This window comes from Parasteatoda tepidariorum, chromosome 10 (genome assembly GCF_043381705.1).
Source record: "Parasteatoda tepidariorum isolate YZ-2023 chromosome 10, CAS_Ptep_4.0, whole genome shotgun sequence".
Taxonomy (NCBI): Eukaryota; Metazoa; Arthropoda; class Arachnida; order Araneae; family Theridiidae; genus Parasteatoda; species Parasteatoda tepidariorum.
In genome coordinates this window covers 58,488,725-58,513,266 of record NC_092213.1, presented here as the reverse complement: position 1 = coordinate 58,513,266, position 24,542 = coordinate 58,488,725, and the positions used below count along the sequence as shown (strand labels likewise).

General features: G+C 28.3%; 1 protein-coding gene across 3 annotated transcripts in view; it reads left to right on the top strand.

Annotated features, from left to right (window-relative positions):
* The window catches only part of LOC107436122 (uncharacterized), a 38,579-nt gene extending 19,018 nt beyond the window's left edge, over positions 1–19,561 (top strand). For all 3 annotated transcript variants that reach the window (XM_043044750.2, XM_071187114.1, XM_043044751.2), the window contains 4 exons: positions 3,759–3,971; positions 11,492–11,718; positions 14,481–14,559; positions 17,794–19,561. In XM_043044750.2, the coding sequence (XP_042900684.1) occupies positions 3,759–3,971; positions 11,492–11,718; positions 14,481–14,559; positions 17,794–17,988 (714 nt within the window). In that variant the 3' untranslated portion in view covers positions 17,989–19,561. The remainder of the gene's footprint in view (positions 1–3,758; positions 3,972–11,491; positions 11,719–14,480; positions 14,560–17,793) is intronic.
* The last annotated feature ends 4,981 nt before the right edge of the window (positions 19,562–24,542 follow it).

The window sequence follows — 24,542 nt, the reverse complement described above, 5'->3', positions numbered from 1 at the left end:
ACTATGTAAGTACAAGTAGACCTTTAATTAGCTGAGTTTGCTGTTAACTAAGCAGATGACGAAGTCTGTTTTTCTTTCTTTTTCTGAATGAGTCCTGAAAAAGACCATACTTTTTAGTTCTCTGTCCGACTCTATTGCCCATGAAAACACTCAACTTCCAAGAAATATTGCACCCTGAAGCGGCGAACAATGCTTTGTTTCCAGTGGCCCTATTGAACACTTGGTGCAATGTGTTGTCGAGCATTTACATCCCCTCCTTTTTGACTGGCAACTGTGGGGCGACAATTTCTTGAGATTTGTGTTACTTTTGAGAATGCATCTTTAAAATGCGTTTCATTTAGCATTTGGGTACAAAAGAAAAAACGCATTTTTGTGCATATTAAAAAAAAAACAAAGGAAAAAAGGCGTTTCTCTTTTTAAAAAATCTTTTTTAGTTGGGGGTGTTTCCCCAAATGACCATCAACGTTGAACATCTTTGAGTCATTGAGCTATTAAATGAGGGACTCTAATATTCTGTCCCACTCTTCCAGAAGAGCTCTTTCTAGTTCTTGGAGAATTTGTAGGGGTGGTTGGCGTCCAGCAATTCGTGCTCAATTGCCCAAACATGCTCAATTGCGTTTATGTCTGGAATACGAGCTGGCCAATCCATTTGTATGATTCCTTTTTCCAAAAGGAAATAATTCACCCAGTTAGCACAATGTGTTCCGCAATTGGCGTCAATTGACATAAAGTCATCTCCAATTGCTGCAGCATAAGGAACTACAATTGGTGTCTGGATCTCATCCCTAAATCGACGACCAGTCAGAGCTCCATTTTGAGTGATATGTAAATCGGTGTGCCCATCAATAAAGATGCCAGTATAGATCATCACTCCCCCACCACCGAATCTTACTCTTTCGTGAACGAACAAAGGATTGTTTCTAGTGCCATGTTCCCTTCAGATGAAAATATGTCTATTATCAGGATGAACAGAAAAACGAGACTCGTTAGAGAAAAGAATATTGCACCATTCATTTCTCCTCCAGTTCAAATGCTCTGTTGCCCACTCCCTAGGGATGCGACCCTGCCTTGCTGTTAACTTGGCACAAAGCATTAGTCAGTGAGCACACAGATCCACAACATGATGGTGATTTCAGACAGTTGGTGTCGAAACTGTGGTGCCACCCTAAATGTGCAATCTGAATTCAGTTATAAAGATTGGTGCACATTTAGTTGTCTTTACTTAATAACCCTTCCTTGAAAGCATGTTAATATATTTTCTTTCTTTCAAAAAATCATAAGAGTTGCTACCATTGCAGTTTGGATATTCGACTTACATTTTGGTAACATGCATAATAACTATAGTTTTAAGAAACTTAAAATTACGAAGATGTATATTAAAAAAAAATTTACTGCTGTGGAACAAAAATATTTAGCATTTGATTATAATTTGCTCAAGAATTAACTTCAGCGTGTAGTAAAAATACATGCAGGCCCCTGCATCTCCTAGAAATGCAAATTACATAGTTAAAATTTAGATGTCGAATGGACTAATTTTAATTGTATACTTAACACAAATTTCTTTCGAATTCCAATTTGCTTTAAAATTGTTACAAAATGTATATATATATATATATATATATATTTAATGAATTTTTTTCACTTATTTTGCTTTGTATAATTTATTTTGTGTTCCTGAACAAACTATCAGAAATCAAAATTACTAAGGAGTGAAGAAGTACAATTACAATAAATAAAATTTGATTAGTTCTACTTCTTATTAGCTTAGTGATGATCCCTGTGGCAGAATTTTTTCTGACTTTCTGCGACAAACCTTATTAGAACCAATATCTTTCTGCAAGATATTTTTATCGTTATAAATGTATGTGTAATGAATTTATAATAATAGATGAAATTCGTGTTTATAAAATAAGTCTACATGCATAGAATAAAACTGTGTAGATTTTTTTTCTTAATTTCATGATATAAGTTTACATTTCTTAATAAGTTTAAATTGTTTAAGTATAAATTTGCATAATCTTCGATAATAACGAAAAGTTATAAATGTATAGATCTGCAGACAAAAATGCTTACTAGAGCATAAATAAAGATTACCCAGAACCTGTAATAAGATAGAACTTATAGAAATAGCTAAGAATGGACAAAAAGATTAAATTTATAAAACAAGATAACTGAATTTGAAGTATCAGTTTAAAACAGTATGATTTAATGTTTCACTATAGTAGTTATATCAGGTACAGAAACAAATCAGGTGAAAAAATTAATATTGAAGTTGAGTAATCAAAATAATAAAATAGTATTGACTATAACCGAATTCTAAAAGCAAAAAAATTAAAGCAATGTTTGTTTCAATTTTTTCTACATCTAATTAATTTTATCTAATTAATTAGATGCGATTAATATTGTACTGACTTATTGAAAGATTTTTTTTTAAAAAAAGGAGGTAAATAAAACTTTTTTCGTGATCAGATTAAGTTCAGAACGAAAAAAATACACAGCGCTTGTGATTTCGCACTGTATTGTGTAAATATATAGCACTGATTCCACACGAAGTATGCAGAAGCAGTTTCCGACTCAATATGCTCAAGTCTATTCAACATCTCGAAACGAAATAGTCTTTATCAGTACTGAAACATCGGTATTAGAGCCATATTCATTGGATGCGATTTTTTTCGCATGCGTATGGAAACCTGTTTGAAAGTGACCAGTAAATATTTTTCACCAATCTGGTTTTCATTCGCATGCTAAAAAATCGTAGATAGTGAGATATCTTTCAGGCTTTATTTCATTTATCGTTAGATTGTTTTTTTTTTTTTTATCGACGATTTAATTCAAAGCATATAGGCATTTTTAGATGTTGTCGACTTCCATCTTATTTCTTTTTCGGAATGCCACCTTAATAAATCAGTTTTCAAATTTGTTTTAACTATTGTGGCTTCACAATTGCAACAAATAACCTTTTCGCTAGACATGATTTTTTTAAAAAAAGAATCTTTTTACGCTGAAATTTTCCACATAAGTGCAAAAAATATAAAATGCTCTGGTCTCATAAAAAAACACAAAGCAAATTACTGCGCCAGCGATAGAGGCCGAAGTTGGCAAATTTCCAAAAATAGCTTAATAAAGGGGAAAATAAATCTCCCCTTTTTATCCAGTAACTGTTTGTGTTGGAGATTAACTGAGAATTACGAGCGCTTTCTCCTTCCGCGGTACGCTAGGAAAAAAAATATTTAAAACAATTCTGTAAGAAAAAAATTTTGCAGAACCATTATTGCTTCTGCAGAAATTTTTTGTTTCTGAAGAAAATGTTTTTTTTTTTGTTGGTAAAACAGCTTCTGTTTCTGCAGAATTTATTTTGAGAACTTTTGTTTATGGCAAACCAAAAATTTTTATTTCCCAAATAAAAAAATTCTTTCTGCAAGAACTCAGTCGCTTTCTGCGACAATGTCGCTGTGTCGCCGTGTTTCTGCCACGGGGGTGATGATTAACTATTATCTGAAGTGTAGAATTGTTTTTAATATTCTGCATCAAGACTTTTGATAACTAGCAATATTCTTAGAGTATTTATCAAAAATAAGTAAACGATTTTCACTAATAAGTTATTACCATTTTTTTATAATTAATTATTTTATTTTACAGTATGTGTTTGTATTTGTTAAAATACAACTTTGAAAAACATAAACAGTTATCTCTTATATAATTATCTGTTTTAATTGTCTATAATTATCTATCTTAATTTTTTAATATCAAATTCTAAGGTTGATGAACATTTAGAAAATATTTGTGCCAAGCTTTATACAACTAAACCGAAGAAAACAGATGATGATGTTGGATTTGGTATGTGTGCTATATGTCTAGATCCTGTAAAATTTGATTATTATAGACTTGAAAACTGTGGTCATTCCTTCTGCAAATCCTGTCTACTTTTACAACTAGAAAGCAAGATTATTCCTGTTACCTGTGCTCAAGAGGTATATTTTGTCTCTAATTTTTCACAAATTTGTAAGATTCATGTAATTTTTTAATTCGGACAAATTATTTTTCTTTGACTAGCATGTTATTGGACAGTTTTAAAAAGTTTTTATAATAAATATATAAGATATAAAGTAAGTATCATCTTCACCATTTATTTTGAAAGAAGTATTTTATACATTACAGTCATTACATTTTTTTAGATACATGATAAATGAATTTCCAGAGATATATTAAATAATCAGGAGTTTGTCCAAGCCAAATTTACTACCGTTTAGCGGTACCTTCACAAATTCAACTTTAGGGAAAATGGAAGTTTCACAAAATACTTTTTCTTTCAATTTTATTCTTTATCTCGTAAGAAACGATAAATCCATATTTTTACCATTTTTTTGTGTAGATTTTTTAATATAATTTTTAATATTCACAAATTATGTCTAAATTTTCACAAAACAGGTACCTCTCAGAAAAACCTAGACCCTGGTAATGCAATTATGCAAGTTATAATTCTGATAAACATCTAAATTTGGTATGTTTTTTCGAAATTTTTTACTTTTCAAGATTTTTTTTAAAAACAAAAGTTTTTTTTAAAGAAATTATTAATTTTTTTTTAATTACTTGTAATTATTTTGTATATTTTAATTATAGATTGTATTGCATTTAGAATAGGTCCTGTAATGATTATAAAATATCACCTTTCTGGGAAATGATCTTGTATTTGACCATACTTTAAAAGATTTTACCAACTATAGTAAACAAAAATCTATATTTAGATTGTTTGTGAAAATAAAATCAAAATTATAAAAAGTACATTAAACTTTCTCTCATCGTCCACACATTTTTGATGGTTGAGTTTCATCAAGAGGAAAAGAGCATCTTTAAATTAAAAAATATTATTTGAATTTGTAAAGAGTTGTATTATTCAAGGGTAATTGTGCAGTGGAGAAAAAACTCAAAATTGAGAGTTTTTATACTTTTTCAACAAGAATTTTACATTAGCCAAGGAAAAAGAGATAGTATGATACCTATAACAGAGCGAGACAAACCATTGTGATCGTTAATGGATTTTGTTTTAAGTAAGATGGATATTTGAACATCAAAAGATTGGATATATGTATGTTTATATATTTTTAAACAAATTTCATTTAGCAAGTTGAGATGGTCATGAGTTGAAATTCTGTCATCAGTTTTTAATAAATTATTTTGTAATTGATGCTAATCAATTAATTCAAAGTACTCATCGATATCGTTTGGATATGTAATCTCTTTCCAAGTAGGCCAAACAAAAGCCTATGAAGCTGTTCCTGGCATTTACTGTTCTAAGTTGTCAAATAAAACTCAAAAGGTAAATTTCCAGCAAGCTTTAGTGCCTGACAATTTATTATTCAAGCATGACTTTCCTGTCGCAGCATATAAAAATCATTGATTTTTGTAAAATTTAAAATATCCCATCTAAGATGTCATTGCTACTGAGTAGTATAAAGAGACTCTAAGTATTTTTGAAGTGTTAAATGAATATTCATACAAAAAGGTCGAAAACTTGATAATATCACACTTTTAATACTTTAATTTTTCTGTTTCAGACAATCTTATGCCAAGATATTCATGTATTGATATGCAGTACAGGCTTTCAGCGCTACAGGACATGGATGACCACTGTTGTCGTTTAAAACCTATGACCTCTTTAAGCATAGTCATACCTAGCATATACATATTGATATAGTTTTTTCCCCCCTTCCTGATTAGAGTAAAAAAAGAAAAGAGAAAAAGAAATTGCTTTTAGAAGCTAAAATAATTTTCTGTCAGATTATTAACAGATTTGCATATATTTAATTCCCATTTGAAGTATCAACACACTTTTGAGTTCAACAGTATGCATTGATATCTAAAAGATAGCATAACTTATACATAAAGGAGGCATGCACTTTTTTCTAATCATCTTAGAATGCAACTGTGTTAAAAACGGTCGCATTTAGAGAAGTATATTTTTAAATAGGATTTGATGCCCATTGTGTTGGGTACATTTTAAATAACTCATTTGTTGATTTTATGAAAAAAGATCTTGAATTATTTTATTTATTAGAATAAATTATGTTCACTTTCAACTTGTGTAATGCTATAGATGAAGTGTTATATATTAATCTTTAAAGCTAAAGTTTATTCATATTTCCTGAAGATGAATGCCTATAAATAATACAATTCCTGTAATCCAGCCTATTAAATAATGTGAATGATTCAGAAGATGAAACGAAAATGATTGAATGAATAAGTTAATTAAAAAAGAATAAGGAATAGTTAATTGTAATTAGTATTGTATGTATCAAGTTATGTAACAGGGTTGCCACAGACTACTAAAATGCGACTATTTGCTACTATTTTTGGCCTTAGGCAACTATGGCGACTTTTTTGCCTGAAAAGGCTAAAAAAGCAACTATTTTCAGGAGTAGGCGACTATTGGGAGACTTTTTTAATCTTAGCGAAGTTTTTTTGCAAAAATGAAAGTTACTTTTCAGACCCCTTGGTAACACGTACGCATTGCCGCCTAGCATGTGCGTAGTACTCAGTGACGTCATCACGCTAACCTCTCCCTTGTTATTTCACCCCCACTGAAAGAAACCGCTGACAGGTTGTCAGAAGAAGTGAATGAAGGACTTAAAGAAGCCCTTTGACTAAAGATATGCAAGGAATTAGACTTGCACAAGGCATGATTGAAGGTAGTCTGCAATTACGACAAAGAGAAAAAGAGCATGAAACAAATGAACAAAAAATAAACTAAATTGTTAATAAAATAAATCAAACTCTTATACAATCATTTCTTTCCAAAAAGCCAAAAATTTAAATTTCCATTAGATTTAGTAAAGTACTTGTTATTTTTACTCTCTGAGGGGCTGTTTAGTTCTAATTAATTGTTTTTTCCTTCTATTAACATTAATATTTTATTATAATTCGACTTTTATTTAGTTACCTATTTTCTGACCTTTAACCTTTTTATATTTGTACGAAACTTTTTTTTAATTGCAGCATAGTTAGGACTGGGCGATAAATGGATGTATCGCAAAGTATTGATTTAACGCATATATCGGTAGGCCGATATAGTAACTTTCGTTTTAGGCGATGCGTCAGAAATCTGATTTAAGCCACTGGTATAAGACTGCAATCATGGTTTTAACGATTTAATATGCACGGATCCTTGACTACGCTAATGCTGTTATAGCACTGACGAAGACAATTTTGATTTAGTCTAGCTGCAGAGATGTAGAAAGCGTTTAGCTATAAAGACGACATTAGTTTTGAGATGTTGAATTGAATCAGAACTCCCGGTTTCGTGCGAGGATCATGTAATATAGAAAGCAATGCATAGTTTCTTTATGTCCATTTTTGTCTTTGGGATTTTGCGTTTTTTGAAGATTATTTTCAATGGGACTTAAGTCATTTTACGATTGTTGTGCATTTTATTTCTTCGGGAATAATTGTCAGGTTTCTTGAAAATTATTTTCAGTGAGACTTTTGCTACTTAGTGATCGTTTCTTTCTGCATTATTTCATGCCAGTTTTTTTTTTTCTATCTGGATTTAACGATTCTTGTCAATTATTTTTAGTAGACCTACTGTTACTTTGCGATTGCTGCACAATCCCGGTTATCTTAAATTTTCGTTCTAAACTCAATTGATCAATGAAAAAAAAATATAAATAAATAAAAAAAAGATTCTTCATTGTTTTTTTTTTCCAATTATTGTTTTTCATTTTAAGTGATACAATTTAATAGGGGTATTTTGTATTTTACTTTGTTGTATAAAAGTTATTTTTTTTAAATTTATTTAATCTAGGTAAGTATAATAATTTGATTATTTTTAAACCAATAAGTTTTCAGTCGTTTTTAATTATAAAAAAACTAAAACAAAGCTTAACTTCATTTAATTTGCTTTTACTTTTGAGAAACTGAAAACAAAGTTTTAAAAAAATTTGGCTATTGGTTAAAAAAATATTTTTTTTTCGTTAAATAAAGAGTTTAGTAATGTTTTGACGCTTTTTAAGAATTTAACATTAGTACTTAAAATATTTTTTTTTAAAAATTTTTATTAATATTCTTTCAATACTTGTTTATTTCATAATTTGTTAGATAGTCAATATCATTTTTAAACAAATAAATCTTTAGTCGATTTTATTTTCAGAAAAGAAAATAATAATAAATAAGTAAAAATATTTTTACATTTATTAAGTGCAGAATTTAATCATTACTTAATGCTACTTTTTATTATTTTAAATAAAAGAGTGTCTAATGATCTTTCAAAAGCATGATTTTTTTTTCAACAAATAATTAAAAATTTTTTTTTTTTTTGAAAGTGAAAGTTTTTTTTTGTTTGTTTTCTACTTTCGTTTTCTTCTAATTTTTAATGCATGTATGTATTATTTTTAAACCAATAAATCTTAAATCATTTTTAATTTAAGGAAAATGAAATAAAACTTGAGTTTGCTTTTCTTTGACTTCTTTATTATTTTAATTGAAAAAATTAATCAATGATATTGATGTCATAGTGGAATATGTTTAGAATTAATATTTTCTTTTGTAATAGATTTATTCTTTTTTATTTATTTTTGATTGATTTAAGGATTTGCCATAGGTAATTTTTGAACATATGCTATATCGCAATGTCTAACGGACGATTTATCACGATTTCAAATTTCTGACATCACCCATTCCTAATCATAGTATTTGACAATCAAGCTATAATTTTAGTTATTTGGCTACTATTTTTGATAAATTTTTGTTCCTGCTCAGGCAACTATTTTCATAGTTTTAGGCAACTATTTTCCTGCTTGAGGCTATTAAAAGCAACTATTTTTGCTGTGGCAACCCTGAAGAAAGCAAACTTTTATACAATCATTTATTTCCAAAGAGCCATAAATTTAAATTTCCATTGGATTTAATAAAGTACTTGTTATATGCTCTCTCTGAGGGGCAGTTTTGTTATTTTTAATTGTTTTTTCCTTCTATTAACATTCATATTTTATTGTAATTAGACTTTTATTTAGGTACCTATTTTCTAATATGTATACCTTTTATATTTGTACAAAACTTTTTTTAAATTGGAGCATAGTTAGAACTGAGCGATAAATCGATGTATCGCGAAATATCGATTTAACGCATATATCAGTAGGCCGATGTAGAGACTTTAGTTTTAGGCGATACATCAGAAATCTGATTTAAGCCTCCGGAATTAGATTACAATCGTGGTTTAGCGATTTAATATGCAAAGATGGTTGACTAGGCTAACGCTGCTACCGCACTAACGAAGACGATTTTGATTTTGTCTAGCTGCAAGGATGTAGATTGTGTTTTGCTATTAAAATGATGTTAGTTTTGTGATGTTGAATGACGAAGATTGAATTGAATCAGAACTCCCGGTTTCGTGCGAGGATCAGCGTTGTAATATAGAACGCAATGTATAGTTTCTTTATGCCCATTTTTATCTTTGGGATTTTGCGTTTTTTGAAGATTATTCTATTCAATGGGACTTAAGTAATTTTGCGATCGTTGTGCATTTTATTTTGTCGGAAATAATTGTCGGGTTTCTTGTAAATTATTTTCAATGAGACTTTTGCAACGATCGTTTCGTTCTGCATTATTTCATACCATTTTTTTTCTGTCTGGATTTAACGATTCTTGTCAATTATTTTTAGTAGACCTACTGTTACTTTGCGATTGCTGCACAATCGCTGTTATCTTAAATTTTCGTTCTAAACTCAATAGATCAAATCATTGATTTTTTTCAGTTTATTATTTTAAGCGATACAGTTTCATAGGGGTATTTTGTATTTAACTTTGTTGTAAAAAGTTTGTTTTTTTAAATTCATTAAATGTAGTTAAGTATAATAATTTGATTGTTTTTGAACCAATATATGCTCAGTCGTTTTTAATTATAAAAAAATTAAAACAAAGCTTGCCTTTATTTAAATTGCTTTTATTTTTGAGAAAATGAAGGCAAAGTTTTAAAAAAATTTGCCTATTAGTTAAAACAATTTTTTTTTTAATTAAATGAAAAGTTTAGTAATGTTTTGAAGTTTTTAATAATTTAACATTAGTACTTGAAGTATTTTTTTAAAATTTTTATTAAAATTCTTTCAATACTTGTTTGTTTTATAATTTGCTTGATAGTCAGTATCATTTTTAAACAAATAAATCTTTAGTTGATTTTATTTTCAAAAATGAAAATAATAATAAATAAGTAAAAATATATTTACATTTATTAAGTACACAATTTGACCATTAGTTAATACTACTTTTTATTATTTCAAATAAGTAAATAAAAAAGGGGCTAATGATGTTTCAAAAGCATGTTTTTTTTTTCAAGAAGGAATAAAAAAAAAATTTTTTTTTTCTAAAGTGAACATTTCCTTGTTTTTTTTTTTTCTTCTTTTAATTTTTACTTCATGTATGTAAAATAATTTGTTACAGTATTATTATTTTTAAACCAATGAATCTTAAATCATTTTTAATTTAAGAAAAATGAAATTTGGGTTTGCATTTACTTTGACTTCTTTATTAATTTAATTGAAAGAATTAAACAATGATATTGATGTCATAGTAAAATATGTTTAGAATTAATATTTTCTTTTGTACTATATTTATTCCTTTTGATTAATTTAAAGATTTCCCATAGGTAATTTTTGAATAAATGCTAAATTGCGATACATCACTATATCGGGATGTCTAACTGACGATGTATCACAATTTAAAATTTCTGACATCACCCAGTCCTAATAATAGTATTTGACAATTAAGCTATAATTTTAGTTATTTGGCTACTATTTCTGATAAATTTTTGTTCCTGTTCAGGCAACTATTTTCATAGTTTTAGGCAACTATTTTCATGCTTGAGGCTACTAAAAGCAACTATTTTTGTTCATTTTTTACTGTGGCAACCCTGTGTAAAGAAAATTAGTATATTTAGTAGTAAATATGTTACAGAAAGTTGGATATGGAGTTCTAAAAATTTTATTTTCTCTAAGAATCACTCTAATTAGTGTTTAACTTGATGCTTGCTAAAAAAGGATTATTATTTTAATAAACTATAATGTTACTATAATCTGCAGAAAGACTAACTATACTGCAATCATATTTGGATAACAAAACAATCATATTTGTATGAGAATTTCTCAACTGAATCATTAATTTGCAAGCAATGACGGTCGCTAGGTGATTAAATTGCATGAATTTTTAAATATAACTGTGACACTGCACAGGTTAAAAATAAGGCCAAAAAATGTCAGCAAGAGGACTGAATGGAATATATTATATATGTCATCCCACACTTTGTAAAAGAAATTTTTTGAGATACTTAGCTTGTTTTCTTCCTTCTTTAAACTACATGTTAAAATCTATTTTCTTTGAGGTTGTTTTATAAGGAATAGTTTTGTATTCTAATAATATATTAATAAAGAAATTTTTTTAATATTTTTTGTAGGATTTAGCTGCTACTAATTAAATTTTCTTATTATTTGTATATTTTTCTTTACAGAATTGTGGACAACCATTTTTCCTTATTGACATCAATAGAATTTTGTCTCTTGGAGGTGAAAAGCTCAGACGGGAATTTCAAAATGCAGCTCTTCAACATCATGTTAGTACTCATGCTGGTCAGATCAGCTATTGTCACTCCCCAGATTGTCCTACTGTCTATCGAGTTTCAAAAAAAAGTGATATTGTTTACAATTGTCCTGCTTGTTTAAATGACATCTGTGCATAGTAAGTTCTTTATTATTATATTTAAGGACCTATTCATTCATGTGTTTTAGGTTAATCATCTTTATTATAAAAATTTAGCATTCATAATAATTGTGATTTTAGTTTTCTCTAAGGAATTAAGAGAAATCTTTTGAAAACTATAATAGAAAATCTAAGTTTCTAATTCTATTTTTCATATTTCCCCCCATTTTTTTTCTTTTATTTTTTTATAAAATTGCATACAAAGCATTGATTGTAGAAACTTTTCATGCAATTTGAGACAAACGTATATTAATCTGTATTGTTATTTAAACACTTAATTGTTAATTATGCTATATGATCAAATGTATTGATGCTCAATCTACTTAAAGAAACATAACTTATTGAATTTCAATTTAATATTTCTTTGATTAAAATAGTTTCACCCTAAAATTCAAATAAATGCTATTGGTAGTTAAATTATCTAATTTTAATAGTAAAAAAAATCAATGAGAATTTTTTGAGTCATTCACTAGATATCAACATTTTTAGGCAATAGAAAATTCATGTAATTAAAATGTATTATTAATATAATAAATTCAAGCCATGATCTATAATTCCATTAAATTTGCTTTTGTATTTTACTTTTGAAACACTTGCACGATACTGAATATTCCGATATACAATATCAAATTGGTAAGATAGCAAAATGAGTACATAATGCAGTAATCTCGTAGCGGTCAGAATAGGAAGGCCTTTTTTTAAACTAACATGGCTACTAGTGGCTTATGATCTATAATTAGGGTGAATCACCTACTCTTTAAATAAAGATAAAACTTTTTTACAGCCCAAATGATAGAGAGAGAGCTTATTAATCAATCTGTGAATAATTCTTTTCTGTATTTTATAAAGCTCTGAATGCAAATGCAATGGGTCTCTCTGTTCCATCAGGTAAAAAATGCGAAAGGGCTGCTCTGATCCCTACTATCGATGTATCTAAAGCTAGTGTTCATTGTAATGACAGGTCATAGTAAATTAATACTCGGTCAGACAAATTCTTTTTTAATGTATTTTTTTTAAGGAATTTTGTCACTCTTTTGACCACACCCAATTAGCATCTTTTTGAGTTAATACTTATTAATACTCGGTCAGAGCAAATTCTTTTTTAATATATTTTTTTGAAGGAATTTTGTCACTCTTTTGACCACACCCAATTAACATCTTTTTGAGTTAATATATTTGGACGCCCAGTGACTGAGTGGTAGCACTTCGTGCTACAGGTCCTGGGTTCGACCCTCGGGCCGGGCAAGGTTGACTCAGCCTTTCGTTCCTTTAGTGGGTCAATAAATGAATACCAAGCATGTTTGGTAACTAAACACTGGGGGTTCCGTGTTTGACTGACCACCTAACCGGAGCATCTGCTCCTGCATCCCAAAGTCAAGAAAACTGAGATGGGCACAATAGACCCTGGCCCTCTTGTTGGAAAATGTAAACAAATAGATGGGCAGTATTTTCCTCTTTGCTGTGTCACTTCCTGTGAGAAGTTGGGTCACTTCCTGTTATCTCAGCTATAAGGAAGTGGATGTTTTTGTATGTAGTAAGTTATATCTTTGCTTTGGATAGAGTATGTTTATTCTCTTAATGTTATGTTTAGAGAGAGTTATGTTATGTTAAGTTTATGTTATGTTAAGTTTAATTGAATGTAGTTTTTCTTTCTTTATATTTAAAGTTTTATATTCAATAAATATAGTTGTACAGTTTTCTATGAAGTGAATTCTTTATTTGTAATATATGTCTTCAATATCTTTAACATAATAAGCTGGCTCCTATTTTTCAAACACTCTATGGGCTGTCGCCCAACTGAGTTTAGTTTAGAGTTAATATATTTAAAGGCATCATTATACATGCGAGATTCACGCAAAATTTGCCATAAAAATACACTAAACCTAAAAAAAATTATAATGTCCTGAACATTTTTTGGAACAGGTGCATTGAATATAGCTGAAATTTACTCATCAATTTTGTGCTCTAAGAAATTAATTTTGTTTTGAAAAAATTTTGATAAATTTAATTTTAATCCATGTTCTTTAAATTTTTTTTTTTTTTGAAAATTTTTTCGGATGCACCTTCAAATGCAATTCTTCTTTGCACGCAATGCATTTTGCAACAATTCCAATTATACAACAAAATATGAAAAATGACTTGTGTATGTTTTATTTATTTTATGGGGAATGCAGGTTAGTGTCAGTTGTGTTATCCATTCCACATATAACAACACTTTTATTACAAGTAACACATCAAACAAATTAGGAATGCTACTGAATGATTGACTGCTCTCAATCAGAACTTACACAACCTCTGGTGTCATTAAACCATATACTCAGCGTAATTACACATCACTGTCCGCCATCTGTCGGTATAAAAGGATAATACTTACTATTATTCATACACTAATACTTGGAACATCAGTATTTAGAGAAATAGCATTAGAGGATGCACTAAGTACCAGAATTTTTTTTACATTATTGATGTAGGAGATAAAAGGCAACCTAGCTGAAGAACGTTAAAAGCAGGAAATCATTATTCATGAGTGGCGTTAAATGTGGGTTTTACTGTAACAACAATAAAAAATAATTTTCAATATTTTTTTCAAATTTCAGAAAAAACATTTCAAATTTATTTTGGTCAAGTTAAAAAATGCGTTTATGGTGTGTATGAACTAATTGTTTTAACATGAGTGATTTCTGTTATGATTATTTTACTATATAACTATTCAATATATTTATATGCATGTATATTTACAGTTGTCAAACATTCTCCCATAAGGGCATGAACTGTGATATTTACCAGAATTCAAAAGAGGATGAAGACTATTCTTTAAAAGTAATTTATTTGCCATTAGTTTTATCTTAATATCCTTTCAATGATATTATTTTGATTTCCATTTTCTCGTTGAAGAATGTTTATGGAATTTTTTGTAAATGCCTATCCTTTCTTTAATTTATTCAATAGATCATTAATGAAAAAAAAAATTTACCCATATTTTGCTACCTTTCATCATTGGAAATTTACATAGACAAGTTCATAAATTATTGATGGATATAAATGTAAAAATTCCTGGTTAACCCCTTTAATTCTTTCATAGTACTCTTGGGTTATATGGAACATCTTTTGGGAACGTTTGGTTAAGAATTTATTATTTATAAAAAATACAGTTTTCTATTTCTGCCTATTCGCACTGACAGGTATTTGAAGGTACTATTCCCTTTGTATTTTTGTGCTTGAAATTGAATAAGACAAAAACAGAAACATTGAAGACAGCTTAAAAATTATAGAAGAAAATTTTATGTGTTAAAATACAATTTTATCTGTAGCAATAAAGGAAACGAAGGAAATAAAAATATGACCACCGAAGCCGATGCCTTCAGGGGGTACTGGCCCCGGTAGCCATAAAACAAAACCTTTTCTATTGAGGGGGAGGCAATTGCCTAAAGTAACACCCTCAGTACCCCAAAGGGTTTTGTAAAGAAGTCCAGGAAAAATCATGAATTACAAAGAACCAATTTAGAAAAGAAACTCAAACAAATTCATCAGAAAATAAAAACTTAAAACTCACTTTAACCAGGTCAAACATGGATTTCATAAGCACACTGAATGAAAAGGAAACATTCTGAATGAAAAGGAATTTCCTTTTCATTCAGTGTGCTTATGAAATCGATGTTTGACCAGGTTAAAGTGAGTTTTGAGTTTTTATTTTCTGATGAATTTGTTTGAGTTTCTTTTCTAAATTGGTTCTTTGTATTTCATGTTTTTTCCTTGACTTCTGTACAAAACCTTCGGGATACTGAGGGTGTTTCTTTAGGAAATTACCTCCCCCTTAATAGAAAAAGTTTTGTTTTATGGCTACTGGGGCCGGTACCCCCTGAAGACGTCAGCTTCGGTGGTCATATTTTTATTTCCTTTATTGCTACATTTATCCTTTTTGTGAAATTTCTGCTGCTTTTAAGCACGTTTTTTTACATAGAAGTTTTAATAATTTAGATTTTAAAAAATGTTTGTTTTCTTTTAATACAAATTTATACTTATTTACACACCTGACAATTGCTACATTTATATGTCGGGCATTTTTCCTTGTGTATTTTTATGCTCCCCTCCTAAAAAAAAATTTAAAAAAAAAAAAAAAAAAGGAGTCAGTAACACTAATAATTTTTATTCTTGGATTAGTATAAATTAATATTTTAATCTTCAAACATAAACAATCTAAACAATTATTCCTATTAACTTAATTTGAATTTTATTGGATTTAGCATAAAAGCAAAATGCATAAAAATCTATGCATCAGTTGTTCAGATGGCAATTACAGACGTATTAAGCGGTATTAGTCAAAACTAGTATAAACGAGCATAAAGCTGCACTTTTTATTCATAAAACATTTGTAACTTCTAAAATATTAGTACTATTAATTTGGAATTAGTTTTATTTAATTCAGCTTTATAAAATACATTATAAACAATAGCTTGATTGTCTAGAAAATGTAATTCTGGCCTTCAATAAGAGCCATTTTGAGCTAAAATCTATAAATGAAAGAAATGGCACATTATTATATTATTTAAGAATTTGTTTTTATTTAATTGCATCACAGATTTGCTTTAATACCACCAATTTCTGCCAGTAATGATGATTTCTGACATAAAATGATTATCCTTTTTCTTTTTTAGTAAATTAAAATACAATAGATTAATGGCTTCAAAAAACAAATGTTTTATTTTGTAATAAAATGTTGCATGATCGAAATTTTTCATTACTCTTCCTGAACTCATAATCAGCTATTGTTTTCTAAACTATTGGCTTTTCGCTTATATAGCTGCTTATCAGCAATATATATGGCTATTACTTTCTTGGTTGCTTTCTAGTGTTACATTTCAATAGATACTTCTGCAAATATTAATTAAAATATAAATTTTTACCATTTTTATAAATGGATAGAACTAAGGATAAATTTTCCTAGTTTCATAATATCAGTCTTTCTTATAATGAAATTGTAGCAACTCTCTCTTAGAAATCTAGAGATAGTAAATAAAAGTGGTGCTTAACATGATTCTAGGAAGTGGAAACTTTTAAGTGTTTAGGAATCATTGATATTTTTGAACTTCTGGATGCAGACTGGTTTTCGAAGCATTGCATTTCACTCTTTGTTGGGGATATCTCTCCTTACATTTTTACAAATTTAAAATGCTTTGATTGAAATTTAAATTTTTATGTTTTGTGTTATATAATAATGCTTTATTGAGATGTTTTTAAGGATCAGTAACCAAGCTCATTTTAATATACAATTAAAATAAGACTTTATTAATGTATACTTTTAAATAAAATCATTTAAAATCTTTATTAAAATAATTAATGAAAAGCTTTTTCCCTTTTTAAGCTTTTTTAAAAAATAGAGCTGAGAATATGTCTTCCTCATTAAATAATGTAATTAGGAGAACATTGTAAGAAAAAATAATAATAATTGAAAAATTAAGACTTTTATTGATAAAAATTTCTCTGATCTTTCTATTTTCATTCAATTTTGATTTCCTATTACAGTTTTTGCAAATAGAACCAAAAGATAGGACTCTTTTTTTTTATAATTATTAATATTTCTATGATGAGATGAATAAAAATATTCACTTAATTCTCCTTGAAATATGAATGTAACCTTTACTATTTGGTTTAATGTAGTAGGATATTTCTCCCCTCGTGACCGGATGGGTAAATCACAATGTATTGAAAGTAAAACACCTCATCTAAATTATCAAAAAGAGCTTCGGCTGCTAGATTTTTTTTATTGAGAGAAATGCAGCACATGACACTTCGAAACTAAACATATAAAAGAAATATCTATCCAAAAAAACATATCAGCGACAAAAGAAATAGTCCTGCTCCTTCCGAGCATTCGATCTCTACTACTCTGTCTCTCGCTTTGGCCTCTTCCCCCTTCCTCTCTCTCCTCCTTTCACTTCACAGTTACTTTCGCTTTCAATCTTTACAAATGTTAAGTAATTAAATATAACATAATTTCTTGCATAAAGTTCTCTTAATTCTAGTTACACTAATATGTATTTTATTTCAAAACAGGTATGGTTGAAAGATAATAAATCATGCAAACAGTGTCCCAACTGTAAAATGGTCATTGAGAAAATTGATGGTTGTAATCACATGGAATGTTTGAATTGTAAGAGCCACTTATGTTGGTTATGTTTGGAAATATTTAAGTCTGGTGATCTTGTGTATGATCACTTACCTTTCTGTCCGAAAAACCAGACTAGTTAAGGTGCCTTCTAACATTTAGGATAGCTATGTTGCCAATAATAATTTTCTGTACAAGAATAATTTTTAACAAAATATCATGATTGATATTGTTTTCTGTGATATACCTAAGTTATTATATTGTAATCTACTTATTTTTTTTTTTTTTTTTGCAAGTTTGATTGGTTGTTAAGTGTTTCTTTTTTTTTTTTTTTGTGAATTTTATGACTTATATTGCATTTAAATTTTTTTCTCTCAAACAAATTGTTTCTGACGTAATAGTGAACAATGATCATTATTTGTTTAAATTATTTATCTTTAAAATGGTACCACCTTTTTGTATGTATATATGTACTATTGGGCTTATTATTTTGCTATTTTCACATTAAAATTACAGATTATTAAAATAATATTTTTGTAAAAGAATAAATCAAAGAATGATTTTAGTTATTTTCTGTAAAGTGTAAATACTAAATTTTATTTTCAGTTTTAAAGGAATGAAAATTAATTAAAATTATTTTTGTTAAGCAAACACTATAAAATAGATTTTAAAAAATTATTTGATCATATAATTTTAAAATCATGAATGCAAAAAATGAGAATTGATTTTTCCTTTCTATTAATTGAGTATATTCACTAAAATGATATCCAATTAAAATTTTGTTTTAGTTTTAAGAAAGAACTTCAAAAAGATGTATATGAATAACAATATTTCCTTATGTAATGTATTTCTATCACACATGTTTTTGTATAATATTTGGTTTGTCAAAATAAAGTATTTTAGCTCATTAAAAATAAATATGTTTTATAACAGTTTTATTCTTTAAATAATTTGATTAGTGTAAATTTGGAACGTAAAGTAAAAAACTATAGCTAAAAGATAAAGTAAATAACATGAACGCTTTTATTCTTGTTCTGCAATTTAATGGTTTTCTTTTTGGACAATGATAATAAAGTTTGTCTACAGCATTAAAACAACTGCCAGTATCCAACTTTTTAGTTTACTTTTCCTGTATTATGTTAAAGGTTAATCAAATCTGCTAGTTACTCAAAAACTAGATTTCTATGTCAATAATTAATTAAAAAGTATTTGCATAAAAGATATCTAGAAGTTAACTTACAGAAAGTGTCAAGACATGATAATTAGAGAATCAAATTATTTTTAATTTTTCAAATTAGATTAGGATAAACATAATTTTCCATAACATTGAGCAAAATATATAGATTCTCTAGATTATATGAATTCTGTTATTTTATTTCTATTGCTCCAATTTAATTTTTTTTAAAAATTTTAATTTCAATTATTTTTTGCTTATTAAGTTTAATTAGTATTTAATTTGTGATGAAAAGTTTGATATCAATTATTTTTACACACATTAAATAAGCATAATTTTTATGAAATGAAGTGTATAAGTTTTATATGTATCCATTTTTTTCAAATAAACTAGTTTTGTTTTTGAAAAGAAAAGTTATTGCCTATAAAACATCTCTAATAAAGTGTATATTTTGATAAAATAAATTGTCTAGAGACGTTTTGTGGCCTGCTTTATTGTTTTTTTAGATTATTTAGAGAAATAAAAAACTTATATTAAATTAACATGTTATTGTTACTTTGTAACTTAATTTCTAAACTTTATATAACCTGTCACTGTTTTTATTTCTGTATAGTAAGCTTTAATTTTTATATTAAGTTTCTAATAAACCAAAAATCATTAAACAAGTTTCCACATTTGGTTTGTAAGAGATCAGTTTCATAGTTGAAAAGTCTCATAATGACTTGATGCATAATTTTTAACAAAAAAATAAATAAATAAAGGAAGAGAAAAGCATTGACTTTTTTTTAGATTGAATGTGTGTGTATCTATATACAGTAGGGAACCGATTATCCGGAACGATCAGGACCATCGCTATTCCGGATAACTGATTTTTCCGGTTTTCTGAATCGATACAAAAAGCCGTTTTTTTTTTTTTTATTCTTAAACCCAACTAAAAAAATTAATAATTGGAAATAATCTTAAAAAGAAGAAAAAACGAAGTAATACACTAATGATTATTTCAAAAATGATAGTAANAAACATCTTTCCAAAAAGAAAGAAAAATCCTAAAATCTTATGAGGAAAAAAAAATTTTTTTTTTTTAAAATGGCGAGAAAATNAAAGAAAGAAAAATCTTGTGTGGAAAAAAAAAAATTTTTTTTTTTTTTTTTAAAATGGCGGGAAAATTTATTGAATTTCGTTCCGGTTTTCTGATTTCCGGATAACTGGTTTTTGTACTGTATATGTATATGTGTGTGTGTATATATATATATATTACTTTGATATAGTTAAATTTTAGTGTTAAAAGCTGTGAAATATTATAAATATAATGCGCCACATCTCAGTGTGATATTGCAGGGTAGTATAAATATCACACTGGCATGTGTGATATTTATACTACCCTGCCACTTGGAAATTAAACCACTTGGAAATTAAATTTAGGGAAAAGTTACTGTTATGATTGATTTAGGCTAAAGTAATTTAAGCTGTGAATAATTTAATGACAAGGGGCTTCTAAATACAATTTTGAATCGTAGAAAAGTGCTGGAAATTTTTATTGTGTGTAATCTGTGCATTCAATGCCGACATAAATTCTTATCCAACATAATCTAGTAGACACAAAACTGAAGAAAGAAAAATAATGAAGAAATCTAAATCCACTTAAAATGTTTAGAAATCTTAAGTTTTTTTTAATGGATTAAGAGGGGGTTATAATTCGCTTTTTGTGAGCCTATAAATAAAAAATGTAGAATACATTACTTTCATAATCATTATTGAAATCCCTCCATTCATATATTTTGTTTTAGATGTTACAAAAATAGAATTATTTTCTTTTTAGACCATTTGTAAAGCAAAGTTTTTAAAATTATCATTTTATTCATTTTGCCAAAATTTAAATTTTAAGTAGAAACTTTTATGTAAAAAAATGTCGAACTTATTGAATAATCAACAGTAGCTTAACGGAGCTAAGTGTCAGCAAAGACTTCCCTTTGAATAGATTTCCAAGTCATTCAAATGGTGCCATTAGTGCTTCAGTTCTTAATCTTTAACACTAGTGGTCATTTATTTTTCACTGACTAAAGTGCCAGTTCTTAACCTTTAGATTCTAAAATATATCTCAACTGCATTTATCTTAAAAGCGTGAATAAAATTTACTATTACGTGGTGTGTAGTGTTTTAAAAACTGCTTAAAGGTTCTTATTTTTGTTTTTCAAAAGATCTTAAAGGTGCTTAATTTTCCAATTTCGAAACAGAGTTTTTTTTTCTTCTTTACCATTTCTATTTTCGCCATGTATTATGCAAATCATTGTTCTATTCAACTTTTTTACCACATTCAACTACAATCCATTTCGTCATACCATTGGTCGATAGCGTATGAAAGCACTAATCGTTTTACATGTTTGATTAAATACTTGTGAGACTACTACTGAGCTGGGTTCGAGGAGATTCTTGCTCTCTCATTTGCAACTCTGCTGCATTTTGCAAGATATTCTCAATATCAGGCTTTATTTTTACCCTCTGAACCGAAAAATCTCTTGATCATTTTATAATAGCTAATATAATCATAAAAGGAGTTCTTTGTCAGAAACTAGTTATTTTATCATGATCATGTAATGTCTGAAAATTATTTTGTGTTTTGTTAATGTATATAGTGCTTAAAAATATTTTTTGAGTGCTTAAAAAGTACTTAATTTTTGTTGAAGGATTTGACTATGCAAGTTACTAAAAATATGAAGATATCATATATTAAAATTCAGGTATTGATATTTATCAGTAATTTCAGAAATATTTATTGTGTAGCATGTTTTAATAATCTTTTTGATAATTTGAGCAGAGATAGTACATAGCAAGGAAACTATTTAAAGAACAGGTTACCTAGCTAAAAATATGTTTTAAAAATAGTTATCTACAAGAATTTCTATGAACACATTATTCTTTCATATTCTTGATGTTGTTGTAGTTCATTTACGTCGCACTAGAGCTGCACAATGGGCTATTGGCGACGGCCTGGGAAACATCCCTGAGGATGATCCGAAGACATGCCATCGCAAGTTTGTTCCTCTGCAGAGGGGATGGCACCCCCGCTTCGGTAGCCCAACGACCTGCGCGCGAAGTCGAGCACTTTACAGTAGCACAGTTTAATGAGGAACAATACCGCACACCCTCGGTCCCTACGCAGACTGATCCAAGTGGGTCACCCACCAGCACACTGACCGCAGCCAGTGATGCTTGACTTCGATGATCTGCTGGGAACCGTGTCTTAATGATCAGTCCACTGCGGGACTTCCTATTCTTGAAGAAACAAAAGATAAGTATTTTTTCTGTATAAGAAAAGAAAATTAGATCAAGGACGGGATAGTAAGGAAAATTAAATGAAAAGAACAAGTAACACCAAGAGAAATCAGAAAAGGTATGTTTACCCTATATTTGTGTAGTTTTAAGTCTTAAAAGGTTTTTTTTTTATCTTAACAGTTTGTTCACCTGCAATTTTACACAAAAATTATATGTTACCGACTATCATAAATATCCAAATAAATTCTGAACTCCAATAAATTTTGTTTAAACTGAATAAAAGGAAATCAAACTTTAAAATATTCTGGATTGCCTTAAATTTCCTTAATTGAAATAGATAATGCAAAATGTAACGAAGAGCTAACTCGTAGTTAATACTGAACTTTTTAGACAAGCAAAAGAGGTAAGATATTACTAATATAATATGTAAAAAGTGGTGGAATACTTGTTTTAAAAACATTCCTAAACGACGGAATCCATTTCTTCTCTTGCCAACTACTTTAAAAGGAAATCACTGCTACTTTATTATAAATATGGACTGAATGAGGTACTTCCTTATGTAGTTTCATGTTAAAGAGGTAAGGTCACACAAGAAATATGTCTAAACGAACGTTTAACTACCATAAACCGAAGACAAATAAACGTGATTATTACAGTTATGTTAATAAGTATGATCACCTCACTTAGATAATAAAATCATTTGAAGTTATAGTACAGGAGTAACAGATTACCGAATGAAAACTACACACACCACCTTTCAAGAAATAGAAACTAATATGGTTGTCGTAATTGAGCAGTAACATTGTTGGTCTTAAAAGTTGTACTAATTTCCACTTCAGGGCAACGCCTCCCATACTGCACCGATAAACGTCCGGAATTGGTCCATGCGTTTCATTAGACGTCGCGTACCAAATAACGACGTCTACTAGACGTTTTCCTATAGCTTATTTATCGATAATCCACAATGGCTTAAGTTAAGCCGTCTTATAGATAACTATAATTGACGTAATATGGATGATACACTCGGTAGACCTTAGACAACTATTGAAAAACGTCTCACAGTGTTTCTCGTAGTCAAAAATAAGACGTAGGTAGGACATATTTAATAAATACTATTAACATTTGTTTACAATTTATACATAATGTATTTTATTTAAATTTGAGATAAAATATTTACGATGCGTATAGCACAGAAACGAAATAAAAGAACAAGAAAAGAAATTCCAAAACTAAGAATGAAATTTAATGTCAGAAATAGGGAGCTTTTTTTTCTAGATTCGCATGAATACTTTACACGCAAGTGCAAAAGACTCGCTTTAGTTCATTTTTTCCCAAATTAAAAATTGTTTTTGGTGTTCGAAAGTTGGTTATTATGCTACTGAGTTCAAGTCAAATATTTTTCGAGTTAAATATGATAAATAAGTAATTTACTAATTTATTTTAAAAACTAATATATTATTTCATTCATTAATTTTTACAAAATTATAATTGTTCAGTGTCTATAGTTAATTAACTCATTGCACAAAAAAGTGAATTTATTAATAGTCACTAAAATGAAAATCAGAGGCCATAATGTTAAAAGTCTGATTATTGACCAAATTTTGAAAATTGTTATTAGTTTATGTAGTCTATTTTTAAATCAAATCGTCAATTAACACAAATCATAACGTAAGTGATTTTTACTCAAACTGAAAATAACTTTTTTTTTATGTTCATATTATTAACTAAAATAAAATTCATGATTTAAAAAATGTAAATGCTAATTGCATTGCATTTATGCTTCAAAATCACATTTTGATATTAAAAATATAGTTATTAGTATATATTTTTTTCACCGGCCGAGTGGTTAAGAGTCTATAATTTTATATATCATCTTAAACATTCGGTTTCCTTAAAGTTTCATGTATTCAAAAAATCGAGCGCATATGCTCAAATATAACTGAAGAGTTTTAAAAAAAAGTTTAAACCAAATAAAGAGTTTTTACACTTTTATGAAATTACTGAGTTTGTATATGAACGATATTCAAAGGGCATATTTGTTAAATTTCTTCCAGCAGATCATGAATAGCTCCTGTGGCTGTCGATGATACTTATGTCTGAATAAAACATGGATCAAATTATCCATATATCATCTACGTAAAAACTACTGTGGCTGTCTTAAGGACGGCTGTTGGACTTCTAGATGAAATATGGATGTCTAGTTAATGTCCACCAGGCGACCATATAGACTTTTGTGCATGTTTGTTGTTG